The following is a 24,334-nucleotide window of genomic DNA, read 5'->3' as shown; positions in this document are numbered from 1 at the left end:
CGTTAGCTCAGACTAGCTGTTAACTCAGACTAACCTTTAGCTTAGACTAGTCATTAGCTTAGACAGGCTGTAAGCTCAGACTCAGACCCAGCCAGTCAAAGTAGATGGCCGCTTGTCCTGAGCCTGGTTCTGCTGGAGGGTTCTTCCTATTATGAGGGAGTTTTTCCTTTCCACTGTCTCCTTTGTGCTTGCTCAGCATGGGAGACCGTGACAAAATGAAGACTCAACGTGTCTGCTGGCTTCCTTCCTTAGATAGATAACTTGGGCATTTATAATGTATGCAAATGTTTTTGTCCCTGAGATAACTTCTGTTGTGACGTGACACTATATAAATAAACTGAAGTGAATGGAACTGAACTAGCTGTTAGCTCTGACTAACCTTTAGCTTAGACTAGTCACTAGCTCAGACTAGCTGTTCGTTTGCAATTTAGTCACAAATAAACCATTTCTTCAACCTTAGTTTATAACAGATATTTGTTCATAGGTTTTCCACAGAACCTCCCTTTAGTTAATTATTTTAATTTCCCCAATAAACATGATACAAGGTGGCGCCTACACGAGGGATTCCCTGAAGGGAAAGCTAAAGATGCTGCGTTATTAATAAATCATGAAAACACACCCTATTTTCAGAATACTAGCATCTAATTAAACAGTGTGTGTGCATGTGTGTGTGTGTGTGTGTGCAATATGTGAGAGCACATTAGCATACAGATGGCAGCATCTAATTTTCAAATGTCCTGTCCCATGCTTCAAACATCTGCACGACGGGTAGTGTGTGAAAGAAACTTATGCAAATGTAATCCTTTAGGTATCTTTGATGTTGTAAGGAAGATAATTCGGCAGAGATGTTTAAGAAAAAGTCTGTTTTAACTATAACATTTAGTCTTTAAATGTTAATCTGAAACAGAGGTAAGAATTCAGTCAAACCACAACCCTCTGAGGCTGAAAATGACATATGGACCATCAAACCACCCAACCATTACAGAACTGTTTTTTATCTGGAGAAATTGACAAATGCCTGTGTTTTCTTTATACAAAGGATAACCTGGGATGATAGCTTTGAACAAAACAACTCAAAGTACATCTGGAGCATCACACATCTGTCTTTTGTTACAGGGTAGCCACAAAGAAAACGAGATGAGAAGATGCACATCTCAACAATCCCGCAAGGTGTGACGAGGTTTATTTTGGTAAACAGGGAACTATATATATGATCTTGTAGCTGAGTCCTTTGCAGGTTTGGCTGCTGAAATTTACAGGCTGAAACCTTGGATGAAAGACATCCAATCAAATCTATACCGGGAAAGAAAAATGACGGAATCGTTCTCATTATTGATAAAGTGAGCTTTAAAGCCAATGTCAAAAATCAGGCATTGATTGCCCAGAGAAAGAGGGGAACATGGAGAGGTCCCAGTGGGACAGATAAAAATAAATCCAGGCCACTCAACTCAGAACAAGCAGCGCCGACACTGCACAATGACAAAGTTATTTAAACAAGGTTCTCAGAATAAAAAAAGTCTAAAATCTGATTTATTTAACATTTAAACCAGCTTATTTCTTCCATTAAGACAGCTCTGTTCCCAGCAGAAAGTCTCCCGAACAGTCAAGTAATTGTAGTTTGTTTAAACTGTATTGAAACTGTAGGAGGCACGTCAGCACACGAGGCAGCAGAGAAACGCTTGCAAGTCGCAGAACAAGGAGGAAAAACAACCGACAGCATAAACATACCTCTTGTAAAAGTTGTTGTGGGGGTGCAGGCACAGCACGTGCCAATAGTCCAGGCAAAACGCTTTAAACTTCCACATCCTCACATCAGACGATCAACGAGGTGAACCTCAGTGTCATCCAACAATATTTTACATTTTTCAGCCGGTAAATCCAAGACCTCTCGAGCTCCAGCTTCTCACCACTGCCTCTGGATGACAGCCCGAGTGGTTTAAACCCGCCCAGAACCACCACATAAGTCCTGGACGTTTCTCAGTCATCACCCAGCCCAGAAAACCATCAGGAATCCTCCAGAACCGAACAGAGAGCTATGAACGTCTGGGATCCTCCCTCCTGAAATAGGCTGGATGCTCCAGCTCTGCTTTAACTCTTATTCAGGTCAGCCGGTTTGTCCTCAGCGCTCAGACCCTCTGGGGGGGTCTCACGAAGCTCTGCACCTTTGTAGGAGGCACAGGTAGAGGAACGTGGAAAAGCTTCAGAACAAGGAAGGGATTCTCCAAAACTCACTCTCTTCTGCTACAAGAACAAACTTTCTGACAAGGTGAAAGATTTTTCTCCTCCTCACTCCCAGCACGTTGCTCTCTCTTCATCCCGGACCCTCTCCGTCTTCCTGTCTCCCTCTCCCCCAGTCCTGCTACAACCATCCACGCAGGACCTCCGAGAAATGTGCCGATTCTGGTTACCAGGCAACACTATCGTACTACTGAAGCTTCGAATGGAAGCTGAGCCGTCTGCGATTGGTTGGTTTTTTACCAGGGAGGAGGTGCTGCAGTGGTGCATGACCACATGAGCTAATGCACAGGCTTTGGTTAAATAAATGTAGCCTCTTTTTGTAAAGGAAAGGAAAAATCTGCTGTATTAAGACTCCTGGAGGTAATGGAAGCATTCAATTAAAACCCAACCAGACTGTTTGGTGGTGGTGGTGGTGGTGGGGGGGATAAGCTCCTTAAAATGAGTTATGGGCAGAATTGGGCTGTAAGGCGCAGAAACAATGCAGTTAAATGTAACATTGGGGCTTTTAAAGGCCAGTTTTTCCAAGCCTGCATCGGCGAAGGGAGAGTTTTGCATTTGAACACGAGCCCTGTTCTTTTGCTGCCTCTCCGTCGCCCAGCAGTCATGGCAAACGAGTGGAAGGGCCTCTCATCAATATTCAGCCTCTCTCTTGGTGTGCACAAACGCACTCCAAATATCACAAATTTACACAAGCACACAACTGCAACAAGCGATGTAACAAAAGACAAACGTGTTTTAACGTCATTTGCACGTTAACACGCTCGTTGGTGTCGTTCGATCTGTCTGGTCTGACAAGTCAATCGCCACATGGGTCTTTTCGCTCAACTCACAGCGAGACGAGACAAAGGCTATACTGAGAGACGGAACAGCAGGAAGCACGGAGGAATTAATTCATCCCAACACCATTCATCAGGTCTTTGTCACAACTTAGGCCTCATTAACACACATCTCACAGAAAGTGGACAAAAACTGTCCACACACCTCTGAGAGTCTTTTATATTCTTCTCGTTCAGTGATTTAGGTGAAAAAAATGGGCTTAGGGACAATTTCTGGTTGTTAAAAGTGGATTTAATTTCTGTTTTAAATGAGTTTTAGTAAAAGAGCAGATCTTCTGGGTATAAACAATATCTTGGAATGTAATGTGAATTTTTTAAACAAAGATGTCCTGGAATGTGTAGAGCTCTAAATGGGTGTTTGGGTTGATGCTCAACTACCACCATGTAGAGCTGTCATTTCTAACATGAACCTGGAGCCCGGCCCGACCCAGATTAGGGCCGTGTTGAGTCATAATGGAATATGCTCCATGGCGGGCTAAAAACATGGCGGATCGAGTTGTTTGGAAAGTTTCTCAGTGAATATGACTCCTCCCCCTGACCAATCAGTGACCGACAGTGTTCTGAAGTTACGGTTAGGTGCCGGCTCAGCTCGCTTGGTCCCACCAGAGAAGCAGGGACAAAAAAAGGGTCCAGTTCCACAAAAAAATGACAGTGGAAAAGCGCTAAACTGTACCAAACCGAGCCGAATCAGGCTGAAGAGGAGCGGTGGAAAAGAGGCAATAATGTGCTTAATGTGCGGGCTGGGTCAGTGTTGGGCTTTTGATTGCGTCAGCGGACACACACAGCTGACGATCCAATTATATGGCAACATGGCTTGCCATATAATCATCTGCCACACGCGGACATTTGTCTGCGCACTGACCGGCCTTGAAGGAGGTAAAAAGTTGAGTTAAGCTTCAGATGGACTACTGCCAGCGATCCATGAGCCCAAATGGACGTTCATTCAGTCGCTGCACTCAGCGAACGTGCGCGGCCGACGACCCAAAATGGTGAGATCACAAAATATCCGACATGTCAGAGCAGGTTCCATGTCCGAATAATGCAGAATGCATGCAGAAGCAGAGATTTAATGCGCTTTGACGACCAGGAAAAAACAAACACCCCCTCAGCTCCAGCCTTCTGCCCCCTCAGCCGCGCACATCCACCGACCGTTAATAGCTATAAGCGGTCAAAGCTTAATGTAAAATGTTGGGGGGGGGGGGGGGGGGACCTGTAATTACTGTCAATTTGTCAGGTCGAATGGGGTTCAGGGCTGGGGCCGGGGCCGGGGCGGGTCGGACTTTTTGGGCCCAAATGCAACTCTACTACCACACCAAACTGTAGCTCGACATCTCTAACTTTAGCTGAGTTTTAGCCATTTTATTTAATTTGCTGATTGGCTGTGGCTGCCATCTTGAATTGAACCAGGTTGACTTTAGACGTGAATCAGTTGTAGATGAACGTCCAAGAATTACTTTCTGGGAGATTCATTAAAACGTGTTCAACTGATCATAAGGATGCACAAACGGCAGACACACAAGTTTTGTTTGTTCGACAGAACACGTTTGGAGAATGATCTGGAGATTACCAAAAAAAATCCAGTAACCACAAATGAAAATTATAAAAAAAAATAGGTGACTGCGGTTAAAAATCTGTTTTCAAAAGCACACAATAGCTTTTTGTTCACAGTGATGACTCGGTGACGGCAGTCGTGCTGCAGAGACTCGTGTCATGTTTACCTTCACTGGTGGGTGCACGTGGAAACTCTGCTGTGTCTGTCAGACAAGCACACTTCTGTCTGTCAGAGGCAGAGAAAAGCAATTATTACCACCCCGTACGGGAAGAAATAACAAATATAGCTCTGATTAAAGCAGATATTCAAGCCAAAAATAGGTGACTGCGGTTAAAAATCTGTTTTCAAAAGCGCACAACAGCTTTTTGTTCACAGTGATGACTCGTGACGGCAGTCGTGCCGTCGTTACATTTCTCTTTTGTAAAGAAGAAATGTGTTTTAGAGCTAAATTCATTGAAGATTTGGGGACTAAAATTATATTTTTATCCCTCGGAGTATGTCTAGCGGATAAATCTGAACTACTCAATATCTGTCAAGTCGACTGACTTATAGCCATTTTATGTTTTGGCTAATCTTAATTAGTTATGGTGGCCATTTGAAATTGGAGTGAGTTCAAAAGTGAATCATTTGCAGCTGTACACCCAGTCCTGTAGTATCTGAGGTATTTAGCTAACACTACAGACAAATGGACACACACAGGTCAAAACATTTTCACTGTTCACATTTGGTGGTGGGCAATAATAAACAGGTGGAAAATAAATAGATGAAAACAGAAATGTAACATCTTATCAGGACTATGGAAACTATCTGGAAGTGCTCATGGACAAATCTCACAGTCTTGTCCTCCCTGCATATGTATTGTGTTTATCTACGTTGCTTGCTGGGGTAGATTTTTTTGATACCTTAAACCATGTCCTGTCAAGGACACGGAGTGAGAGATCTGTTGTTTTTTTTAAATACCTCTCGCTCCTTATGTTGTCTTCCCTTTTTCTATCTAAGCAATAAGGGCAGCACTTCTTAGAAGCTACAGCCCCTGTACACTTCCGTCCAGCTTTAGGACGGCTGTACGGAACGTAATTTTGTTGTACTTAACTGTGCAATGACAGTAAAGCTTATTCTGATTCTGAAACGGTTGATAAAAAAGAAAACGTAAAAAACAAACAAACAAAAAAAAAAAACAGATACAACGTTCATACCTTTAAAAAAAATCTGCAAATATCATCTTAAAACAGAAGAACAGGGGCCTCAAGAATGATGGCACAAAAAGATCATGTGGGGAAAAACAAGAATGGATCAATTGTGGAACGAGAGAGAAAACAGTCCAACAGAAGCAGCAAGACAGTTTTCTGTTGTGCTCTTAAAGGCTAAGGGTGAAAATAAGGTGAGTAAATCTTTATATATAAATTTTTATATTAATATACTAAAGAATTTTTTATAAAATTTTTTTTTTTTTTTTTTCTTCCAGCCATGAAGAGAGAGAAATCTCAAATATGTGATCAGACATTCTTTAGTATCTTAACACAAAAATTAAACTAAGTGTAGCAGAAAGGTGGGACAATCCTACAAATAGTTAGCATTACTGTTAGCATTAGCAATTAAGGCAGATGTGAACAACATGTGGCCAGAGGGTCAAAAGTGGCCCTTAGACAATTTCCATCCAGGTCCCAATATCCTTAATTGAAAGGAAACTTTTAAATATGTTGATGATATACCTGCATTTTAACAATGAAACTTAAGGAATGAACTTGAGGAACTTAAGGATGACGGATCCGTTTCATGTTGCTGTGTTCATTCATGCTCATCTGCTCACACAGACTCATGTTCGTGCTGCTGTTCGGCATATTGTTTTTTATGCTACTAGTGTTTAGTGTATTTTTAGTTAAATGTTTTCTTAGTTCATATCTTAGATCTTAATACTGTTTTTCTTTTACATTTTATACTTTTGTTGGATGTAATTGGGACACTGGGTACACAATTTCGTTCCATCACATGTACCACATGTATGACAAAGAAATTCTGACACTCTAAATTAAACATCTTCGACAAATACATCAAAAACACTTAGATATTTAAGTTAGACTAAAACCTTTTATTAAGTTGTGTTTTCAGAACTAGACTGAACCTTGAAGACTCCAAAAATCAAACATGTAACTTAATTTTTGCAAATTTAAACAAATATGTTGTCACATACAACATAAAGAAAGTCATATTTTTAAAGTATTGGGAGTCATATTTTTATTAAGCACACTAACCATGTTACAACTGTTTTAAGTAAAATGTATTTTTAATTTCTCTATGTGCCCCTTTGACCGCTTCAAATTTCTGTTTGGCCCTTTGAAAAAATGTTGCCCATACCTGCAGTCAGGCTAGCTCATGACTTTGGTTTCTACACTTCTACCCACGTACATAATGGATTTATGATAACCGGATTTCTGCTTTTTGGAGTTGGTGGGTATCTGGCATATCGACAAACTCGGAAGACGGCAGCAGCCGTTCTGGCAATTGAGAGGCTGCCTGCCTTGAATTGCAGTCCACTTGTGGCTCCTGGGACTCACTGGCAGGAAGGAATCGACCTTGGAGAAGAAGACTACAAGCTCAGTCTGGTGGTGTGACCACAAAATTAGGCTGTTTGGAATCACCAGTGAGACGTACGAGCAGAACTATGAAGGCAGACATGAAAATTCAAGCAGAGGCTGACTGACCCAAAATAATAGTGCTATCTGAATTTGGTTTCCCCACTCGGCCTTGAATTGGCCAGCTATCTCAAACTTCTCTTGGTTGTTTATGTGAACGAGAAGCTCCCCCCCCCCCCCCCTCTCCCCTATCGTTCCCCTCCCGAGGACATCTGTAGATCTGTGTCAGAGCTGAGCCGGCTGATAGACACTGTGCCACGTTCAGGACTATGGAACTTTATGACAGTGTCCTCGGACAACTCACTGCCCTTGTCGGCCTCCGCATGCATAAATGTATTATGATGTCATCAGTATGTTGCTGTTTATGTGCTGAGGTCATTTTTGTTGCAACTTTCACGCCGTGTCTCGTGTAGGACACAGTGGAGATTTGAATTTTTTTACAACTACACTCCCCCATCCTGTTTATTTTTCCTTATTTGAAAAAAGGGCTGCGCCTCCTGAAGCCGGCGGCCGCAGTCACCTCCGTCTCCCCATGTCTGTATGTTTATGTTTTTCTCGGACAGGCTGCACAGAAAGATAATTTTGTTGCACTTTGGTGCAATGACAATAAAGCCGATTCTAATTCTGATAACGGGTTCAAATTACCCATGAGCGCAATAAGCAGGCATATCTTTGTATAAAAAGATTATCTGCATAATAACATAGACAATTTAAAAAATGATTTACAGTATATATGGATATGACGATATCTGTGGCTAAAAAGATTTTCAAAAATGACATTAGGTTAAAGGTAAAGACACTTTCTTTCTATCCAATTAAAAATAAAGTTTCCGGACGTTACGAGTAATGAAAATGGCTCGTTTTATCTTGCTGTGCAAGAGTCATTTGGCCAGGTATTGGCGAAGAAATGAAGCATGGGCGAAGGACAAATCTTCACATTTTGGTGCGGCTTTTAAAAAGAAACTAACTGAAAGTGTGGACATTTTCTGAAGTACCCTTCTAATTTACAACGGTACAGAAAGAAAGAGTCTAGCAGCAGAAATACGTGAAGGAAGAGGAATGATGCTTGATCAATGCGAGTCGATGCAGCTCCACGATTCCAGGTCGGTGCCTTGACCATCCAGTAATTAGCCTCAGCCTTTGGCCATTATTTTAGATGGGTGGTCAGTATCAGTAATGGGAAACAGTGCCAGACGAGACCATACTGAAAGTTATAAATCATACCAGTCACATAAAGCTTTCAAAAGAATCTGTCTGTAAGCCAATTTATAAGAAAAATACAGTGAAAATATAAAACGCTGACAGATGTTTAATCTTTTGTTCCTCCGACTAAAACCCCCTCTGCACTGCAGGTGGATCAATACCAATCCTGCCCGCTTCAGACATCAAAAGGCCATCAAGCCTGGTCAGTAATCAATCTGAACAAATGGCTTCCTTTGAAAGAAAAAGGGAAAAGAGAAAAGCTTTGTGACCAGTTTCAAGTTTGTCCGATGCGCTGCATTATGCTGCTGTATGGTAATAAATGCTGATATTACACATTGACAGGGATGATTTGCCCTGAGGAGCTGAGGATGGCCGGCTCTGAGCGGGACCGAGTCAATAAACACATCAATCTAAAATGAGCTGCTGCAGAGAACGAGGCAGCCGAAGAGCAGGAAGGAAAGCAAGTGGACAAAAACCCTACACCCCGATTCTACCTCAAAGGCTTACAGTAAATTTACTTTAAACTATATATAAGGAAATGAACACAAGCTCTTAAGAATCATTATAGCTACAATATGAGAGCCTGAGCTCATATTAAAGTATGTAAAGGGCAGAGCCTGAAAGAATGTGTGAGAAAAGCTCCCCCCCTGGTGGCGGATCGAAGACGAGCTGGTTTATGGTGCGATCCGACAGAACGAGGAGTCTAACACGGCTGGTGATTTCCTCAGACTGCATCAGATAACCCAACCATTCCTGATTCAAACCACATCAAAGATACCGCAGAGGCTGAGCGGTTCCCCATTACCATGGCAGATTTGTTCTTACTGCAGAGGGGAGAGAACATCGTTTTACAGGCGAGTGAATCTTAGGTGGAAGTTATGAAAGGGTTTACATGAAGACAGTGTGGTGTACAGCTGTGAGCCGCAGAGATAGAAGAAAGAGAGAGAAAAAAGAACATGAGGATATAAAACCAGGAAGAAATCAAAGGCCTAGAAGCCCTAAAGGGATGCCCGTTACCCGCCGCACACTTTCAGACCTGACAGTACATCAGTCATCACAACAAGCTGGATCTGACAAATGTACCATACTTTTTGCTGTCTACGTCACACCTTTTTGCATAAATTAGCATGTCCTGCGACTTATACAGTGAAGTGACTTTTTTATGTTATTTTTCCATATTTATAATCCTAATTTTTGGCTGAGATTTGATGATTTCATTCATTCTGACATGGAAAATGTTGATCACTGACATTTTCAGCCGCTGGAAGGCGCTCGAGTAAAATGGGAAGCCAAGTGTCTCACTAGTAGGTAAAAGTGGCTATTAATGAGACACTTGGCTTGCCATACCAAACCACCTTCGTCTCGCTCCAGAACTCCTGCAGCAAATGTCAAACCAGCTGAATTTCACCGCCCAGGCAAAATGCAGCTGATTTGACCATTAAAGTGCATTTATTATGGAAAAGTTCAACTGAGACACACCTTTGCTATAAAGTTGAGCAAACAAATAATTGTTTTTAAGTGTTAATCTTGTTAAATTCTTGTTAAAGTCCTCCCGTGGCCACCATTTGGCAGCCAATCAATTTTTGGCACAACACCGGCCCACGTTTCCGGGTGGTCAGCAGTGAAGCATAACACACACGACGCATCAGCGGCGACACATAATAGATGCAACTTATACGGCGGTGTGGCGTGTACGATGGAAAGTAGGGGTGCACCGATTGCAGTTTTCTGGCCGATCTCCGATCACCGATTTCTAAAAAGTCTGATCTTCTGATTCCGATTTTGGCCAATAGCGATTTTGTTTTATAAGCGACACTGTCAGGTGTTAAGGTCACAATGCACCTTTAATTTTCTAATTTTATTTTATTGAAAAACATACCCTTGAACAATATCCTAGAAACAATACAAACTTGTTTTAACTGGCCATGAGGTAGTGCTCTGACATGTAAATGAAGTTCAGACTAAAAAAATCTGTAAAATCGGTTTCTCATGCACGTATCGGCCGATTTCCGATTTCCCAAAATTAAGGAAATTGGCGCCGATAAATCGGCTTGCCAATTTATCGGTGCACCCCTAATGGAAAGTACGGTACACAGTCTGTAGCCAAACTGAAAGAGCAGCTCGATTCTTTTAACATTCCTTCATTTGATCTGCTGAATGTGTGCAGACTCGGAACCTACACATGAAAATCTATAATTAAAAGTCAGGATCCATCGGTATGTGATTTGTTTGATCGTTTCACCTTTAAATCACTTTTAAAAGAGTGCAGAAAAGATTAAAAATGTAAAATAACATGCTTGCTGACAGCTTGCCATTCTCATTACGTAACTTAGCAGCTGATCAACACATCCTCACATCCATCTTTATTCCTGCCACAAGAACAAAATGTTCTGGAGATGGATCCACTTCCCCTGCGCCGCACTCTGCTCGGCACCGTCGCTTCTGATGTTGCCACTGGCAAAGGCAGGGGCTCACTACGAGCCGTTTTAAAACCACAAACGCATCAGCGAGCGCTCCTCCCCTGGGGAAAGTTTAACTCAGAGAGATGTTCCTGGTGAGAGGCCTGCAGCTCCTGCTGGTTGGAACATCTTTCCACATGACTGACCCAGCCTCAGCAGCAAACTTGGCCACTGGAAGCAGAGAGCCAGACCTGAGATGTGCAGCCGAGTTGCTCCGAGCTGGAGGAGAATCGGTGCTATTTCAGCAAAAGCTAAAGTGTTGTCTAAGCAGAAAAAAGATAAACGGGGGTTGTGTTCGTTTTTTCACCTGCCGAGACAAAACACAGCAGTGAAGTGAAGCCATATTTTATCTTAATGTATTTTATTTTGTCCAAATGATTATTGATGGAAGAGGAGGTCAAAGGAAGGAGTGATGGTCCTGCTAAAGTCAGAAGCAGAAAATCAATCAAGAGATGCCTTATAGCAGGGGTTCCCAACTACCGGGATCATATTTAAATTATATATGATGCACCTTTATTGTGTTTTGTTATGTGCGGGACGTCCCCTCACATTCACATGCCTGCAGCTGGTCTGTGGAAAAACTGTCTTGCATAAAACTGGTCCATGGTGCAAAAAAGTTGAGCACCCCTGCATTATTGAGTCCTTGGCTCCATAAAAAAAATAGCGATGCTCTAAATCTGATGAAGCTCATTGTGCAGCATGGAAGCAGTCGTGTACTAGAATGGAAAGTTAGTGCCGATATCAAACTCATGAGTAATCATGATGAGCATCCAAACAACTCGTATCTGCTTTAAGTGACTCATTCCACGTGAGTAGACAGCCCCTGTTCTGGACGCTGCACCACCCCGTCTGCTGCTGTCTTATGCAATCGGACCATGCATGCAATGGTTGCAGTCTGCAGCGGAGGCATATTCAGAGCGCTCTGTGCTCCCCTTCAGTTTGTGCACACGCTGCTGTCAAAGGCTCATAGTGAAAGAATGTGCCTTCGGTGCGTCACAGCTCCGATGACGCAGTCTCCTTTTTACCAGCGCTGGCGTCATCTAAACAGGAGCGAGGCATTTTAAATGTCTCGGCTCGTATTGGAGAAAACAAGGGCGCTCCGGCTGCAACGAGTTTCTGACACAGGTTCCTTCTGACATTATCCCACTGAAGGGTATTAGAGCTGCAGATGTTTAAAGCACTGTATGCTTGAATATGACTAAATCAAGTGATTGATGCTTGTAGGAATGCATAAACACTCCTGATTGATATCACGGATAACAATAGTGAGCCTACACACAATTACTAAACCATTTTCATATAAACAATTGATGAGCAGGAGGATTAACAGGGATATTTTTAATTTGGAATGCGAATTTTAGATTAATTTAAGACTATGAGATGTTCTAGAGGCCAGTGTGATTCAAATTTAAGACCTGTGCATGAATTACGAAGAATACGTCTGTAAAATTTCTCTCTAAGAAATTAACATGATTGCCTTTCATTCAAATTCAATCCAAATTGTCCAAAAAAAAAAAAAAACCCTACAACAAACTGGATTAATTTGCAGCTGAATGTCAATGAATGACCGGACTGTTGCATGATGGGATTTTAGTTTGATTTCAACCAGACGGAACCACAGAACAGAGAACAAATGAATGCTGAGAGCGCAGAACTTAACCGTTCATGGAAAAAAGCAATGAATGCACACATTTAGGACCTGACTGAGAATATTTTAAGACCTAAACTGGAAAATCTGGATATATTTACAACCAAGTCTTAAAATTTAGAAGATGGAATTTAAGACTTTTATGACCCTGCAGGAACCCTGGAAAATATGTTTGCGGTGATGCTAAAACATACAATGACCTAAACAAACAGCACTAAAAGTTAGGACATTTATTACTTGTTGACCATCTCTGTAACAATACTTCTTTGTAATAAATGTTATCTTGTTGGAAAGACTGTTTATTTCCACCTAAATGTTGCTCACTGGAGATACCACAGCTAAAAAAAAAAGCAAAATAAGTTGTTTGTCATCAGCAGAGATTTGGCAAGTTCTTCATGGTCCCAACCCACAAAAGCATTTCCCTTACAAACGTGGCATTTTAGGGGAAATAGTCAGGCTTTCCAATGGTACAAGATTTATTACCAAGAAGTATTACGACAAAGAAATAATCAGCTGAACACAAATTTCCTTTCTTTTCGTGCTAAGTTTAGATGATTGCATGTTTTCAAGATGCAGAAACATGATTTACCATACTAAAAATATTCTCCAGGGTTTCTGCAGGGTCATAAAAAGTCTATTTTGAACACCTATTTAAGGAGTAAGATGTACTTTTTCATATTTAGTGGTACTAAACAGAACATACACGTTGCAGGAAGCTTTAAATGTAGACGCCTAGAAGGACAGCTCATGTTTCTCTGTAGGTCAGAGCAGTGAAGTGTAGTAGCCTTTAAAGGTGAAAAAAGTCTTTGACGAAACCCAGAGCACCTCTCCTTTCCTGGCCCTGCAGCGCTGAAGGAAAATCAAAAGGGGCAAATAGCTGATAAAACCACGGTTACAACCTAATAGACCCAACAAACTGCAGCTTCTTATTTAGACAGTATTGGTGAGACAATGACCCTGAGACAGATTGAAAGAAAGAACATCCCACACACAGGTCTCAATCTGCCATCTCCTCCGTCCCGAAGCAGCCAAAGTTTCAATGAGTCATCGATCAGCTCGAGACTTCACCTGTCCCATGAATCAGTCACGTGACTTGGCACGGCTGGAGCTCTTTAAGAGAAACAGTGGAGGAAGGAGGAAGTCAGCTACCGTCTCAAACCACAGATGGGAATATAAGAGGTCTAATTGCTTCCTGTGCAACTACAAGAAATTAAACTACAACCAACTACTAAAAATTTCAGTTAGAAAAGAAAAACACATTTTGACATATAAACTGCATCAGATATGTAAAAAGAACAAGATTAAAAAAACCATGTTAAAGCTGGTGCCAGTGGATCATTATGGCCACCATGTTAACCTGCGTCTGTCACTCCCGGACAGCAAACTCAACAGAAAATCAGTCAAAAACCAAGTATTGAACAAATGGTTGCTCTGCAGAAACTATAAGAAAGTTCTTGAGCTGTGAGAAGCAGAAGATTGATGGTCTCGCATGTGGCTTGGTTCTTTCACAAGAAGACTCAGTCTGGGACTGAAACGTATCCAGGCCGCCTTGGTCCGTTCAGAAGACGCACCGAGGTGAAGAGATGTTGGGGGTCGAAGACAGCCCACCTCTGGTGCGCCTCTGTGCCACCAAGCAAAGTGGTACAAAGTAAGTTGCAGTGTTACGGACGTCCGACACGCACTTAATGTGTTACGCTCCACATCCACCCAGCTGAGTTATGCTCCACGCCTCTTTCGGAGCTGATCAGCCTGCTTCGTATCTGGACACACATCTGAGTGGAACGTGGCCGCCATCTTTAATTTTGAGCAGCCAGAGAGAGGAGAATACAGACTGGACTCTTCATTTCAATGAACTTTTTTATGTAAGAGTTGGTTTCTGAAGGTTTCTATGTTGGAGATATGGCAGGTTAGAAAGTTCCTTCACTGACTGTTTTGAAGAGAGATATTTGAGCTAACTGAAGTATAAAGAGGGCATAGGGTGGGCTCTCTGCACTCTGAGGGAATTTGGAAGAAAATCTCAAGATGAATAATTTGTGTTCTAAGAAGGATGTGAGACTAGAAGAGTCTGCTTGCAAAATATGGAAACATTTAAAACAGCTCAAAAATCTGTGACATCAACAGTCATTGAAAATTTCAAAGCAAAAATGTCAAAAACTCATAAAAAGTAAACTATCATGATGTAAAAACTGTTAAAAATATCAAAACTGTACATCAGGTATTTAAATCTAACTTCTGAACTTCTGTATAACCTTCCAATGACGTGAAGTTCACCTCAGCTGTAGAGCTCCAGAGAGGGTTTGGTTGTTCTTTCTCGTTTTACCAAAATCCCACTGATGCGAATATCACAGGTTTTGTTTGTTAGTTTTTAAATTGCATCCATTTTAAATTTCCGCCATCAAAAGTCGTAGCCAACCATTTCCAATAAAGCAACAAATCTTGATGTTTCTGTACATTTTTATTTCAAAGCTGTGGGGTCGTGAAAATGGTGAACAAATTCATGAATTCTTCAATGCATTTACAGTGGCTCCGTCTAGGAGGTTTACAACTGATACAAGCTGTAAAATCCTCCTTTTACATTTTAAACCCAAGACTGGGACGAATGCTTTAATGCATTATTGTATACGGTACACAAGAAACAGACGACAGGCAGCCTCAGTAGAGACCCTTGAATGTTTCACGCTCATTAATGTAGCTGATCCTCAGGGTGATTCAGTCTTAACTTTACACATTAGCTGTTAACTACATGTGTAAAAATACACCTGTGTACATATTCTAGAGTAGTGATGCGGGCTTGAAACACATGTGAGAGTACCACTGCAGACAAATGAAGACGAAACAAGCATATTCATCTACCGGCCATGGTGCAGAGAATACACACCAGCAATAAACGTCAGTGGAGTAATCTAAAAATTAGGAAATATTTGTCAGCGCTGCAGGGTTGACACACAATTCACCTCTGCAGAAATGGAAGCATTGCACAAAATGCCAGTGAGGATTTGATTCATTGCCATCCCAGAATAACAGCTTAGACCCAGCCACAATTCACACACAAACAAGCAAATATACCAACAACGCCACATACACGTCGTAGCAATCACGTGCGGGAGCACAATCCCACCCACAATAATAGAGCAGAGGCTCAGGGGCGCTCATGTGGCCAGTACGAGCTGTCACAGCATCATCCAGAAATGAGTCATTTCTCCCAGCCGGCCGAGGCTCTGGATGAATCCCTCACATGACTCTGTTGTGATCACAGCCCTGACGGTGGCTTTGCACATACAAAACAACCCGGAGGTGTTATCACTTTATGTGACAATGATGATTTCATCCTAGTGAAATGGGAGAGAGCCATTCACACAAACGTATGTTGCGGCTCGCAGCCCCTCCCCAGGAGACAGACGTTGTTTACAAAGAACAGGAAGAGAACGAACAGAGGACGTGGAAAGGTCTGTAAGCCGTGGGTGACTCAGCGTGAACAGCGGAGGGGTGGGCACTGTGTTTTCCTCCGACTCTGCTGGACTGCTGTCTCACCCTCTGTGAACGGGCGCTCCACCCAGCCAGGCGGGACGCCCTCCTGACCGCCCCGCCGCGCTCACACCTATCATGCTATACTCACATGTCGTAGAGACGGTAGCCCATGGCGGAGCCCGGTCTGCTCGGGTGGGACCCGGGGTCTCGTGTTCGCCGGGGGTCCGTGCTGCTCACCACGGCACGCCATACGCTTGGCTTGTCCATGCTGCTCTCTGGTTAACAGGACGCAATGGAGGGACACACACAGGCTCACTCACACTCTCTCCCTCCCTGCCACAAACATGGGCTGTCACAGAGCAGTGTGTGTGATGTAACGTGGAGCATCCAAGAGGCTGGCAGCTGGTAGGGAGGAGGAGGATGGGGGGGGGGGGGGGGACTGGCATTAGAGAAGGAGGGTGGGGAGCCTAGTAACTAAAGGAGCTGTCTTGTATAAAGATTTGATTCCAAAAAGGACAAAGGATGATTTGGATTCTTCACAGGTAGGAGTGTCGGTGTGACGGCCACACATGAGTAAAATCAAAAAGGAGACAAGTTGTAAGAGAAGAGCTCTGCTGCCACTCAGAAACATACAGGAGCATCTGCAGCCACCTCTCCCCTCCCTCTTATCTGCTCTCAGTAGTACGGTCCTCAGCAGGGCCATTCGATTGGCTCCTTGGTCTCCATGGAAACAAGAGGATGTGTCAGAGGTAGGGCTCATCATGATGCCTTCTCTTTCCCCTCCCTTTTTGTTGTTTCAATCCCTCTTTCCTCTCATCCACCCTTTCCCCCTCTCTCTTCTACACACATCCATCCCTCTGGCATCCTTCTCTCTGCTGGAATCAGTGCATTTTTCTACAAGGAGTCATTAAAAGCACAGTTTGTCAGTCTCTGCAATGACACACAGATGAAGATGCCTCCAGAGTTTGCTCACCATGTCTCAAAAACATCTACTAAAAGGGCTAGTTTTTCTTGAAGGAATGCATGTGGCCCGCAGCTTTGCATACACTGAGAAGGTTTAACCATGTTGGGTGACTATGTGCAGTCTCATGCAATAAATGCAGTTCTCACGTGATCTGCTAGTGCTTTGAAAACATGTTGAGAAGGACTCTCAGCTACTACCACATGAATTTTTAACTCAATGTCTAAAATTCACTGATGTACAGCGATTTGTCAGAAGGCCAATTTCATTTAGCTGTGGCAACTCGTAGCTCCAAGAATTATTCAGTTGTTGATGTAAAGTCATTACTTTGAGAGTTTCGTTGAAAAAGGTCAAGAAATTTATGAAATGTTTTGCTAACAGATTAAAAAGGCTACTCCAACAGTTAAAGCCAAGATTTTAAAGACATGGTCCATTTGAAATAGGAGATAACACTCAGCTACTCTCATGACACTTTTTTGTAAATCTTGTGGTTCTCAACCCTGGTCCTTGAGGAACATCATCTTGCATGTTTTGCTCATTTCCCTGTTTAGATCAACCTGATTTGAATAAATGGGTGATTAACTGGCTTCTGCAGAGTTTGAGGAAGTAATTAAATCACTGAGTCAGGTGTGTTGGAGCAGAGAAACAACTGAAACATGCAGGATGGTGTTCCTCAGGGACCAGGGTTGGGAACCACAGATCTACACAATTGCTCGAGTTGTAGCCATTAAAAAATATATTTATTAACCTTTATTTAACCAGGAAAATCCCATAGAGAATTAGAGATTACAGATCTTTTTGCAGGGGGGGGTTTCTGAACGCAGACTAACGTGCATGTTTTTGGACTGTGAGAGGAACCAGGGCACCAGCAGGAAACAAACATGAGGAGAACATGCAAACTGCACACAGAAAGACCCCAGGTCCAACCGGGGATCGAACCAAGGACCTTCTTGCTGTAAGGCAATAGTGCTAATCACGCAGCTGTCGTGCCATGGCAACGGTCTTGAATGAAGCAGACTCCAAAAAATGGATCAGTGGTAGATGTTAACCCAACAGTAACTTTGAGTTTCATTAAAACAACCTGTTCAGTGGTTTATAAGATATGTTAACGATGGTCCAAACAAATAAACACACACACACACACATCAACACACACAAACACTTTCACCATTTCTTCATTGGCAGAAGGGGATAGAAATTAAAAAGGGAGCCTTTTCATTTTTGAATATTTAAGTTCTGAACCGTTTCTACATTCCTCAACTAAGAGAGTCATGGCTTGCACAGATGTTGCATCATGAAACCAAGAGATGCTAAAACCAGAGAAGTGCGAAATATAAAGACGTATTAAAGAAACAGTATTGGGTATTTCATATCATTCTGAGGGAAGGACTGCCTCAGAATGAGTCCACTGTTCAGGCAGTTAAGTACTGCTGCGCTGTTCTGTGCCTCTGTGGTGAAACAGGGGTGGAGCTGTTGTTGGTGCCGTCACCAGGTAACAGCATCCAAACCAAGATGGTAGTCAGACAGGAGAGGGTGCAGGAAGAACAGAGCCACACACTCCTAAAGTGTGGAGACAGAAACCCGATACTGATGCTCCCAGGAGGACATGTTTCACTGGAAGCAGCAGTGTGCGGCGCTGAACATGTCCTGAGAGCTGATACAGATGAGCATCGTCACATTTGTGTCTCTGTTGATGAACTTATGGAGTTTTGTAATTGTATATATGCACATCATCCGACAACGACTTCATCCGACGTGTAATTGCGTCGGTCTGTAATCAGTGAAGTGCTCATTCTGCAGACTGACACACAGATTCTGAAGTCCTGTACAGTTTTCCAACACGCACACACTCCATCAGGTCCCATTACATCCAAATCAAGCTTAACATTTTAAAAATTATCCCATGCTCCGAGCGTTGTGGCCTCTGACTCACAGCGCTTCACACGTTTAACCGGTTCGCTCCTCAGATACGAGCTCCTCCAACAGCACTTCTAGAGCTCGGCGACAGTTCATTAGCGAGGAGCTCCTGTAAAGGTCAAGAACAATTCGACCACACATGACACGTTCCCTGCCAATTTGTGCGCCGGTGCTGGAAGTGCTCAGTGAGAGTGTTGGGACGAGTGTGAAGCAACGACAAAGGGTTGTCAGAGAACGGTTTTTACAGGAGCGCAGTTCTGTTCTGCATATGCTGGGTGTTTGAAAACTCAAGAGTGTGTTCTAGTCGGGGACACGCAGACAGAGGGCAGAACTTGAATTTACAACTTGGTCTTCTTGGCCGTGCACACTTCGGGATGTGTTGGTGTTTTCCTCTCTCGTGAAATGACTCCGTCAGACCCAGCTGGTCTTCGAGTACAGCTGGAGCTGCAGCATGCTCCCATACGCTTTCAGTCTGAGTGAATGTGACACACAGATGTATTCATGTGTTTTATTGCATCACACCAATCAAAACACCCGTTTTATTTTCTGTGCTGACAGATATTGGTAGTTATTGTCCTCCAACACGCGATAACGTCTTGTCAACACCTAATCCAGGACTTGTTTATGGTTATAGAGTCTGAGGGCAGGAAAAACCTCAAACTGTACGTTGAATAAGTAGCATACGTCTGAGGGGCTCAACCTTCTTTATTGTTGCAAAGTAATTCCTTGAACCTCAGATTTATTAAAATAAAAATAAGAAGTTTGTATTTTTAGAAGATGTTTATGCAACATAAACAACTCTCCAGGTCTGGAAAATAGAAGCACAATAAAAGGTCAGTGTGACTGGACAATGATACACCTCCTCCATGGTTTACTGGTACAGGGAGAGTGGAAAACTCTGAAGTTGGTGTCTATGTAAATAAGCTGTTTTGTAGTACAGTAGTCCCTTCGCTACTTTGTGGTTCGTTTATCGCGGACTCGCACTATTGCGGTTTTTCAAAATAAGATTGGACATGACACAGTTGGCTGACTGATGGATGAGCCGCAGGATTGGCATGGATTTTTTATTTTAAATAAATTATATTAAATTAATTAGCACCCGCTGCACATTTGTGCAGCCCAGAGCTGCAGGATAAACTTCCTGCAGCAGCTGATCAGCTGTTCTTGTGCAGAGCAGAGAAGTGGGCGTGGCCAAGAGCACTTGCAGGTGGCAAAGAGCAGAGAAGGCAGGGAGCTGAAGTCATGACATTCTGTGCTCTTTTAGTGCATTTAGAGTTTAGAAACATAGTTTAGATCTGTTTATATATATATATATATATATATATATATATATATATACACACACACACACTAAAATAAACTACTACATACTACTTGTACAGCTATTCCTACTTTGCGGTTTTTCACTTATCGCAGGTCTTCAGGGTACGGATCCCCCATGATAAACGAGGGACTACTGTATTAGTTGACTGACCATTATTGGATTTTTCACCTGGATTATTGAGCATGAACTTTAATTAAGTTATTTTGTAGTATTAGGGATCAATGTCCACACAAAAAAGAGCATCTTAAGAAGAAAATGTTACATTATACGCCCATCAACAAATTATTATAAAGAAGTTATAGCACTGGCCTGGATAACACAGACTTTGAGTCACCTTTGACCTTGATTTGTGACTTTGACATTGGTGCTCGGGGGATGAACAGTGTATGCAACACTCCGTCTAGTGATGACGTATGTGTGTATGAAGATTTGTTAAATTATCTTGAGGGGATCAGAAGTTATTGACGGGACAAAAGAAAATGTACAGACGTACAAATGGACACTGTACCAGAATACATCTGCCTTCGATGGACGTAAAATAAAAACTGAAAGCAACTTCTTAAAACATACCGTCTCCAAGGTGTTCCAACTATTTTGAGTGATTGCCTTTTAGCTTTATGATTATTTTCCGTTTAGAGATTAAAGGATTTTTGATAGTCTCTAAACTGTCTACAACTACCAGGTTAACTCAAGAACAACCACAACTAGAGAATTTGCATTTCCTGCCAAAATACAGCACAAACGCTCGTAGCTGAATGAACGTGCTGAAAGCTGCTGAACGAGCTGAAGCTTAATTGAAATACTAGTCTAAAAGTAAAAAAGAAGCAGCCAAAAAAAGCTAAAAGTAGCAGAAACATGCTGAAATTAGCAACAGATAAATAAAAAACACTGAAAGGAGTGTAAAGTGTGTTAGCAGAAAAAAGACATAAGAAAAATAGCTGAGAAAACGGATAAAAGCTGGAATTTGCAGAAATAAGCTAAAAGGAGCTTAAAAGCGGAAATAAGCTAAATAAGCTGAAATTAGAAGAAAGCCTTTGAAAGGAGCAGGAAAAAGCTTAAAAATTGATCAAAAAGCTGAAATGAGCAGATGGAAGCTGAAGGAAGCTAGCAAAATGAACAGCAACTAGCTGAAAAAACTGAATGAGCAGGTTGTAAACAGCTCAAAGGGTCTGAAGGACGTAGAGAGCTCCGTTTATTTTCAATGAGAAAAACGTGGCTGACGAAGCTAAATATTTCGTATAGTAAAAATTGCTCATGTACCAAAAGCCATCGCAGGAATGTCCTGAATGAGCCGAACATGTTGATACATGAATTGCTGAAATAGCACAAAAATTGCGGAACGAGTCACGAGTCAAAAAACGTACGGAAGAAAACCGGATCTCAACAGTGAGAACGATTTATAAACATTCACACAATTATTCATGGAGGGAAACCTGGTTTGGTGAGACATGTCAGGTTTATTTACTTTATTTGTATTATGTGTATTTTCTTAATAATTGTTTAACATTTGACCAATATTTGTTGGGTTTCTATATTTTAATCTGACATTTTTGTACACTTATTTCCCCATGGTTATCACTGTGAAGTCACATTTGTATTCAATTCAATTCAGTACATTTTTAGACACCACATGAACACCCAACACACATGAACACAGGCTTGTGTGTTTTTGAAACCATTATAAAACAGATAATTGTATTTTTAACAGAGACGACCAGACTCTCATCAGAAACGAGAAAAATGAGTCTTAGTAGATGTTAATCAGGAGTGACTCATAATCTCACACCAGAGTCGACAGAATGAACCTTTGAGTCAGGACCATCAGCACTGAGCACTCTGAAACCTGATGAATGGAGCTAAAGTGTTGTTTTTATGATGATATGGAGGTTAAAATACTCATCGCGCTCATGTTTCTTTTAATTGGTTAAAAATATCTACCGTATTTTTCACTGTATAAGTTGCACCTTTTTGCATAAATTAGCATGTCCTGCGACTTATACTGCAAAGTGACTTATTTATATTTTTCCCATACTTATAATCCAATTTTTGGCTGAGATCTGACGACTTCATTCTTACATGGAAAATATTGAACACTACCATTTTCAGCCACTAGAGGGCGCTCAACTAACGTGGCAAGCCAAGTGTGTCATTCATAGGTAAAAGTGGCTATTAATGATACACTTGGCTTGCCATAGCCTGCCACCTTTGTCTCGCTCTGGAACTCCTGGAGCAAACGTCAAATCAGCCGCAATTCACCACCCAGGTGAAATGCGGCTGATTTGACCATTAAAATGCATTTATTCAGGAAAAGTTCAACTGAGACACACCTTTGCTATAATTTTGAGCAAACAAATAATTGTTTTGAAGTGATAATTTTGTTAAATTCTTGTTAAAGTGCTCCTGTGCGCGTTCCTGCGGCCAACATTTGGCAGCCAATCGATTTTTGGCACAACACAGGCCCAAGTTTCTGGGTGGTCAGCAGTGATGCATAACAGACGCAACCCAAAGCGAAATATTTGTTTTTTCCCACTTTATTTGACATATTTGGACTGATGCGATGTATCCGGCGGTGGGACGTGTACGGCAGAAAGTACGGTACTCTTGCAGCCAATTGTGACTAAAGCTTTGTAACTTTTTTCACCTGAAGAGTAACAGTCTTCCATGTAATGTTTCATTTTGTGATGAAAGTTTCCGTTTGTTTAGAGAAACTGAGTTTCTCCTCCTTTGTCCTCAGTGGCTTGTCCGTTGACAGACGCCACACGTACTGAAGGTCAGAATCAGCGGGTTCTGTGCGCCGGGACTTCCCAGGACTGATTCTCTGTGTTGTCACCTCTGAAGTCCAATCTGTTTCGTCTTTACTTTGAGTTTGGACGTGTCCTCGTTCTGACTGAGCTCTGATGTTTGTCTGCACATGTGGGAACCACAAGACTTTGTGAAACTTTTGTCCCGAACTCCACAGGGCTTCTTCAGACTTCAACCCGCTTCAAACACGTCCAAAACAGAAAGAAAGAGCAAAAGACAGAAGAGACTAGGCAGTTTTCAGACAACTTAAAGCTGCCAACCACAAGATGGCAGCGCTTCATCTCCTGTGCACCATGATGTTTTACTAATATCTAAAACCTCTCTACAAGCTTCATGACATCAGCTAAACGAGGCAACCGTTACTGCGTTCAGCAATATGAGACAAATACATCCGTGGATAAAAAATAAAAAAAAATCAGTAAAAATAAAGGTTTACAGGAACAAGAGTGAACCATTAGTGTGTTTTGTAACAACACGCTGCAGTTACAATGAAACAAGCACATTCAGTTATTTCAGCTTTGCTTTGTTCGGATATCTGATTAAAAATATTGTTTGTGTTTCCATAAAATGTATTTTTCTAACCTGCACAGTGATGGTGCAAACCTCCGAGGAAAGGGCCCCCCTCCCTCCGTTCAGTTAGTGACCCCCCCTCCAGCTGAGAGGTTTAGTTCTCCTGCTGTTCTCCATGTTCAGCTGATCTCTGCACCTCACTGGCAGAAGACGCAGCAAAGCCTCCTTCTGTCGCTGCCTTGGCCTCAAGCCTGAGCAGATCAGAAGTGGAAGACAGACGAGCTTTTCATGGCAGGCTAACAAAGAGCCGCCTCTCTGCGTCCGACGGTGAACCGCAGACGAGACCGGGCCTCGTCGGGCCGAGGCTCTTTGCTGCTGTCACACAGATAAACGAAGGTCAGAAACACAGATGACCTCCTCACATGCAGGGTCACAGCAGCGGTGGAAAATGGGCTCAGCCTCCTTATGTAAGCAAACCACACTCATACTGACAAAAACAGTAATATTTCTGTGCCGTTACTCTCAATCAAACCATTAAATGTTTAAAACTGAAGCATCTGTATCAAATGTGAAGAGCTATCTTTGCCTCTTAAGCAAAAGCAGCTCGAGGTTTTAATGTGTGAGGAAACGCCTTTAGTCTGGGATCACATGTCAAACAGCTGAGTGCCTCTGGTGGAATGGTAATATTCAGTGAACAGCATATTTTTGTATTTCTGTCACCATCCTCACCAGGTCTCTCTGGAAGAACCCACAATGTGGTACCTTCCCTGGTTAATCCAAGAA

At 42.3% G+C, this 24,334-nt stretch overlaps 1 protein-coding gene across 4 annotated transcripts in view; it reads right to left on the bottom strand.

The window, feature by feature from the left end:
- LOC119417509 (IQ motif and SEC7 domain-containing protein 1) overlaps positions 1–24,334 on the bottom strand; it is a 121,031-nt gene that overhangs the window by 53,162 nt on the left and 43,535 nt on the right. For 2 of the 4 annotated variants that reach the window (XM_037684722.1, XM_037684724.1), the window contains exon 1: positions 16,186–16,371. The exons of 1 other annotated variant lie outside the window; for it this stretch is intronic. In XM_037684722.1, the coding sequence (XP_037540650.1) occupies positions 16,186–16,304 (119 nt within the window). In that variant the 5' untranslated portion in view covers positions 16,305–16,371. Of the gene's footprint in view, positions 1–1,728; positions 1,794–16,185; positions 16,372–24,334 lie in introns of those variants that run through there. One more of the 4 variants, XM_037684723.1, reaches the window with a different exon arrangement.

Source organism: Nematolebias whitei, chromosome 11 (genome assembly GCF_014905685.2).
Source record: "Nematolebias whitei isolate Nwh7 chromosome 11, NemWhi1, whole genome shotgun sequence".
Lineage (NCBI taxonomy): Eukaryota > Metazoa > Chordata > Actinopteri > Cyprinodontiformes > Rivulidae > Nematolebias > Nematolebias whitei.
This window is presented reverse-complemented; position numbering and strand designations above follow the sequence as displayed.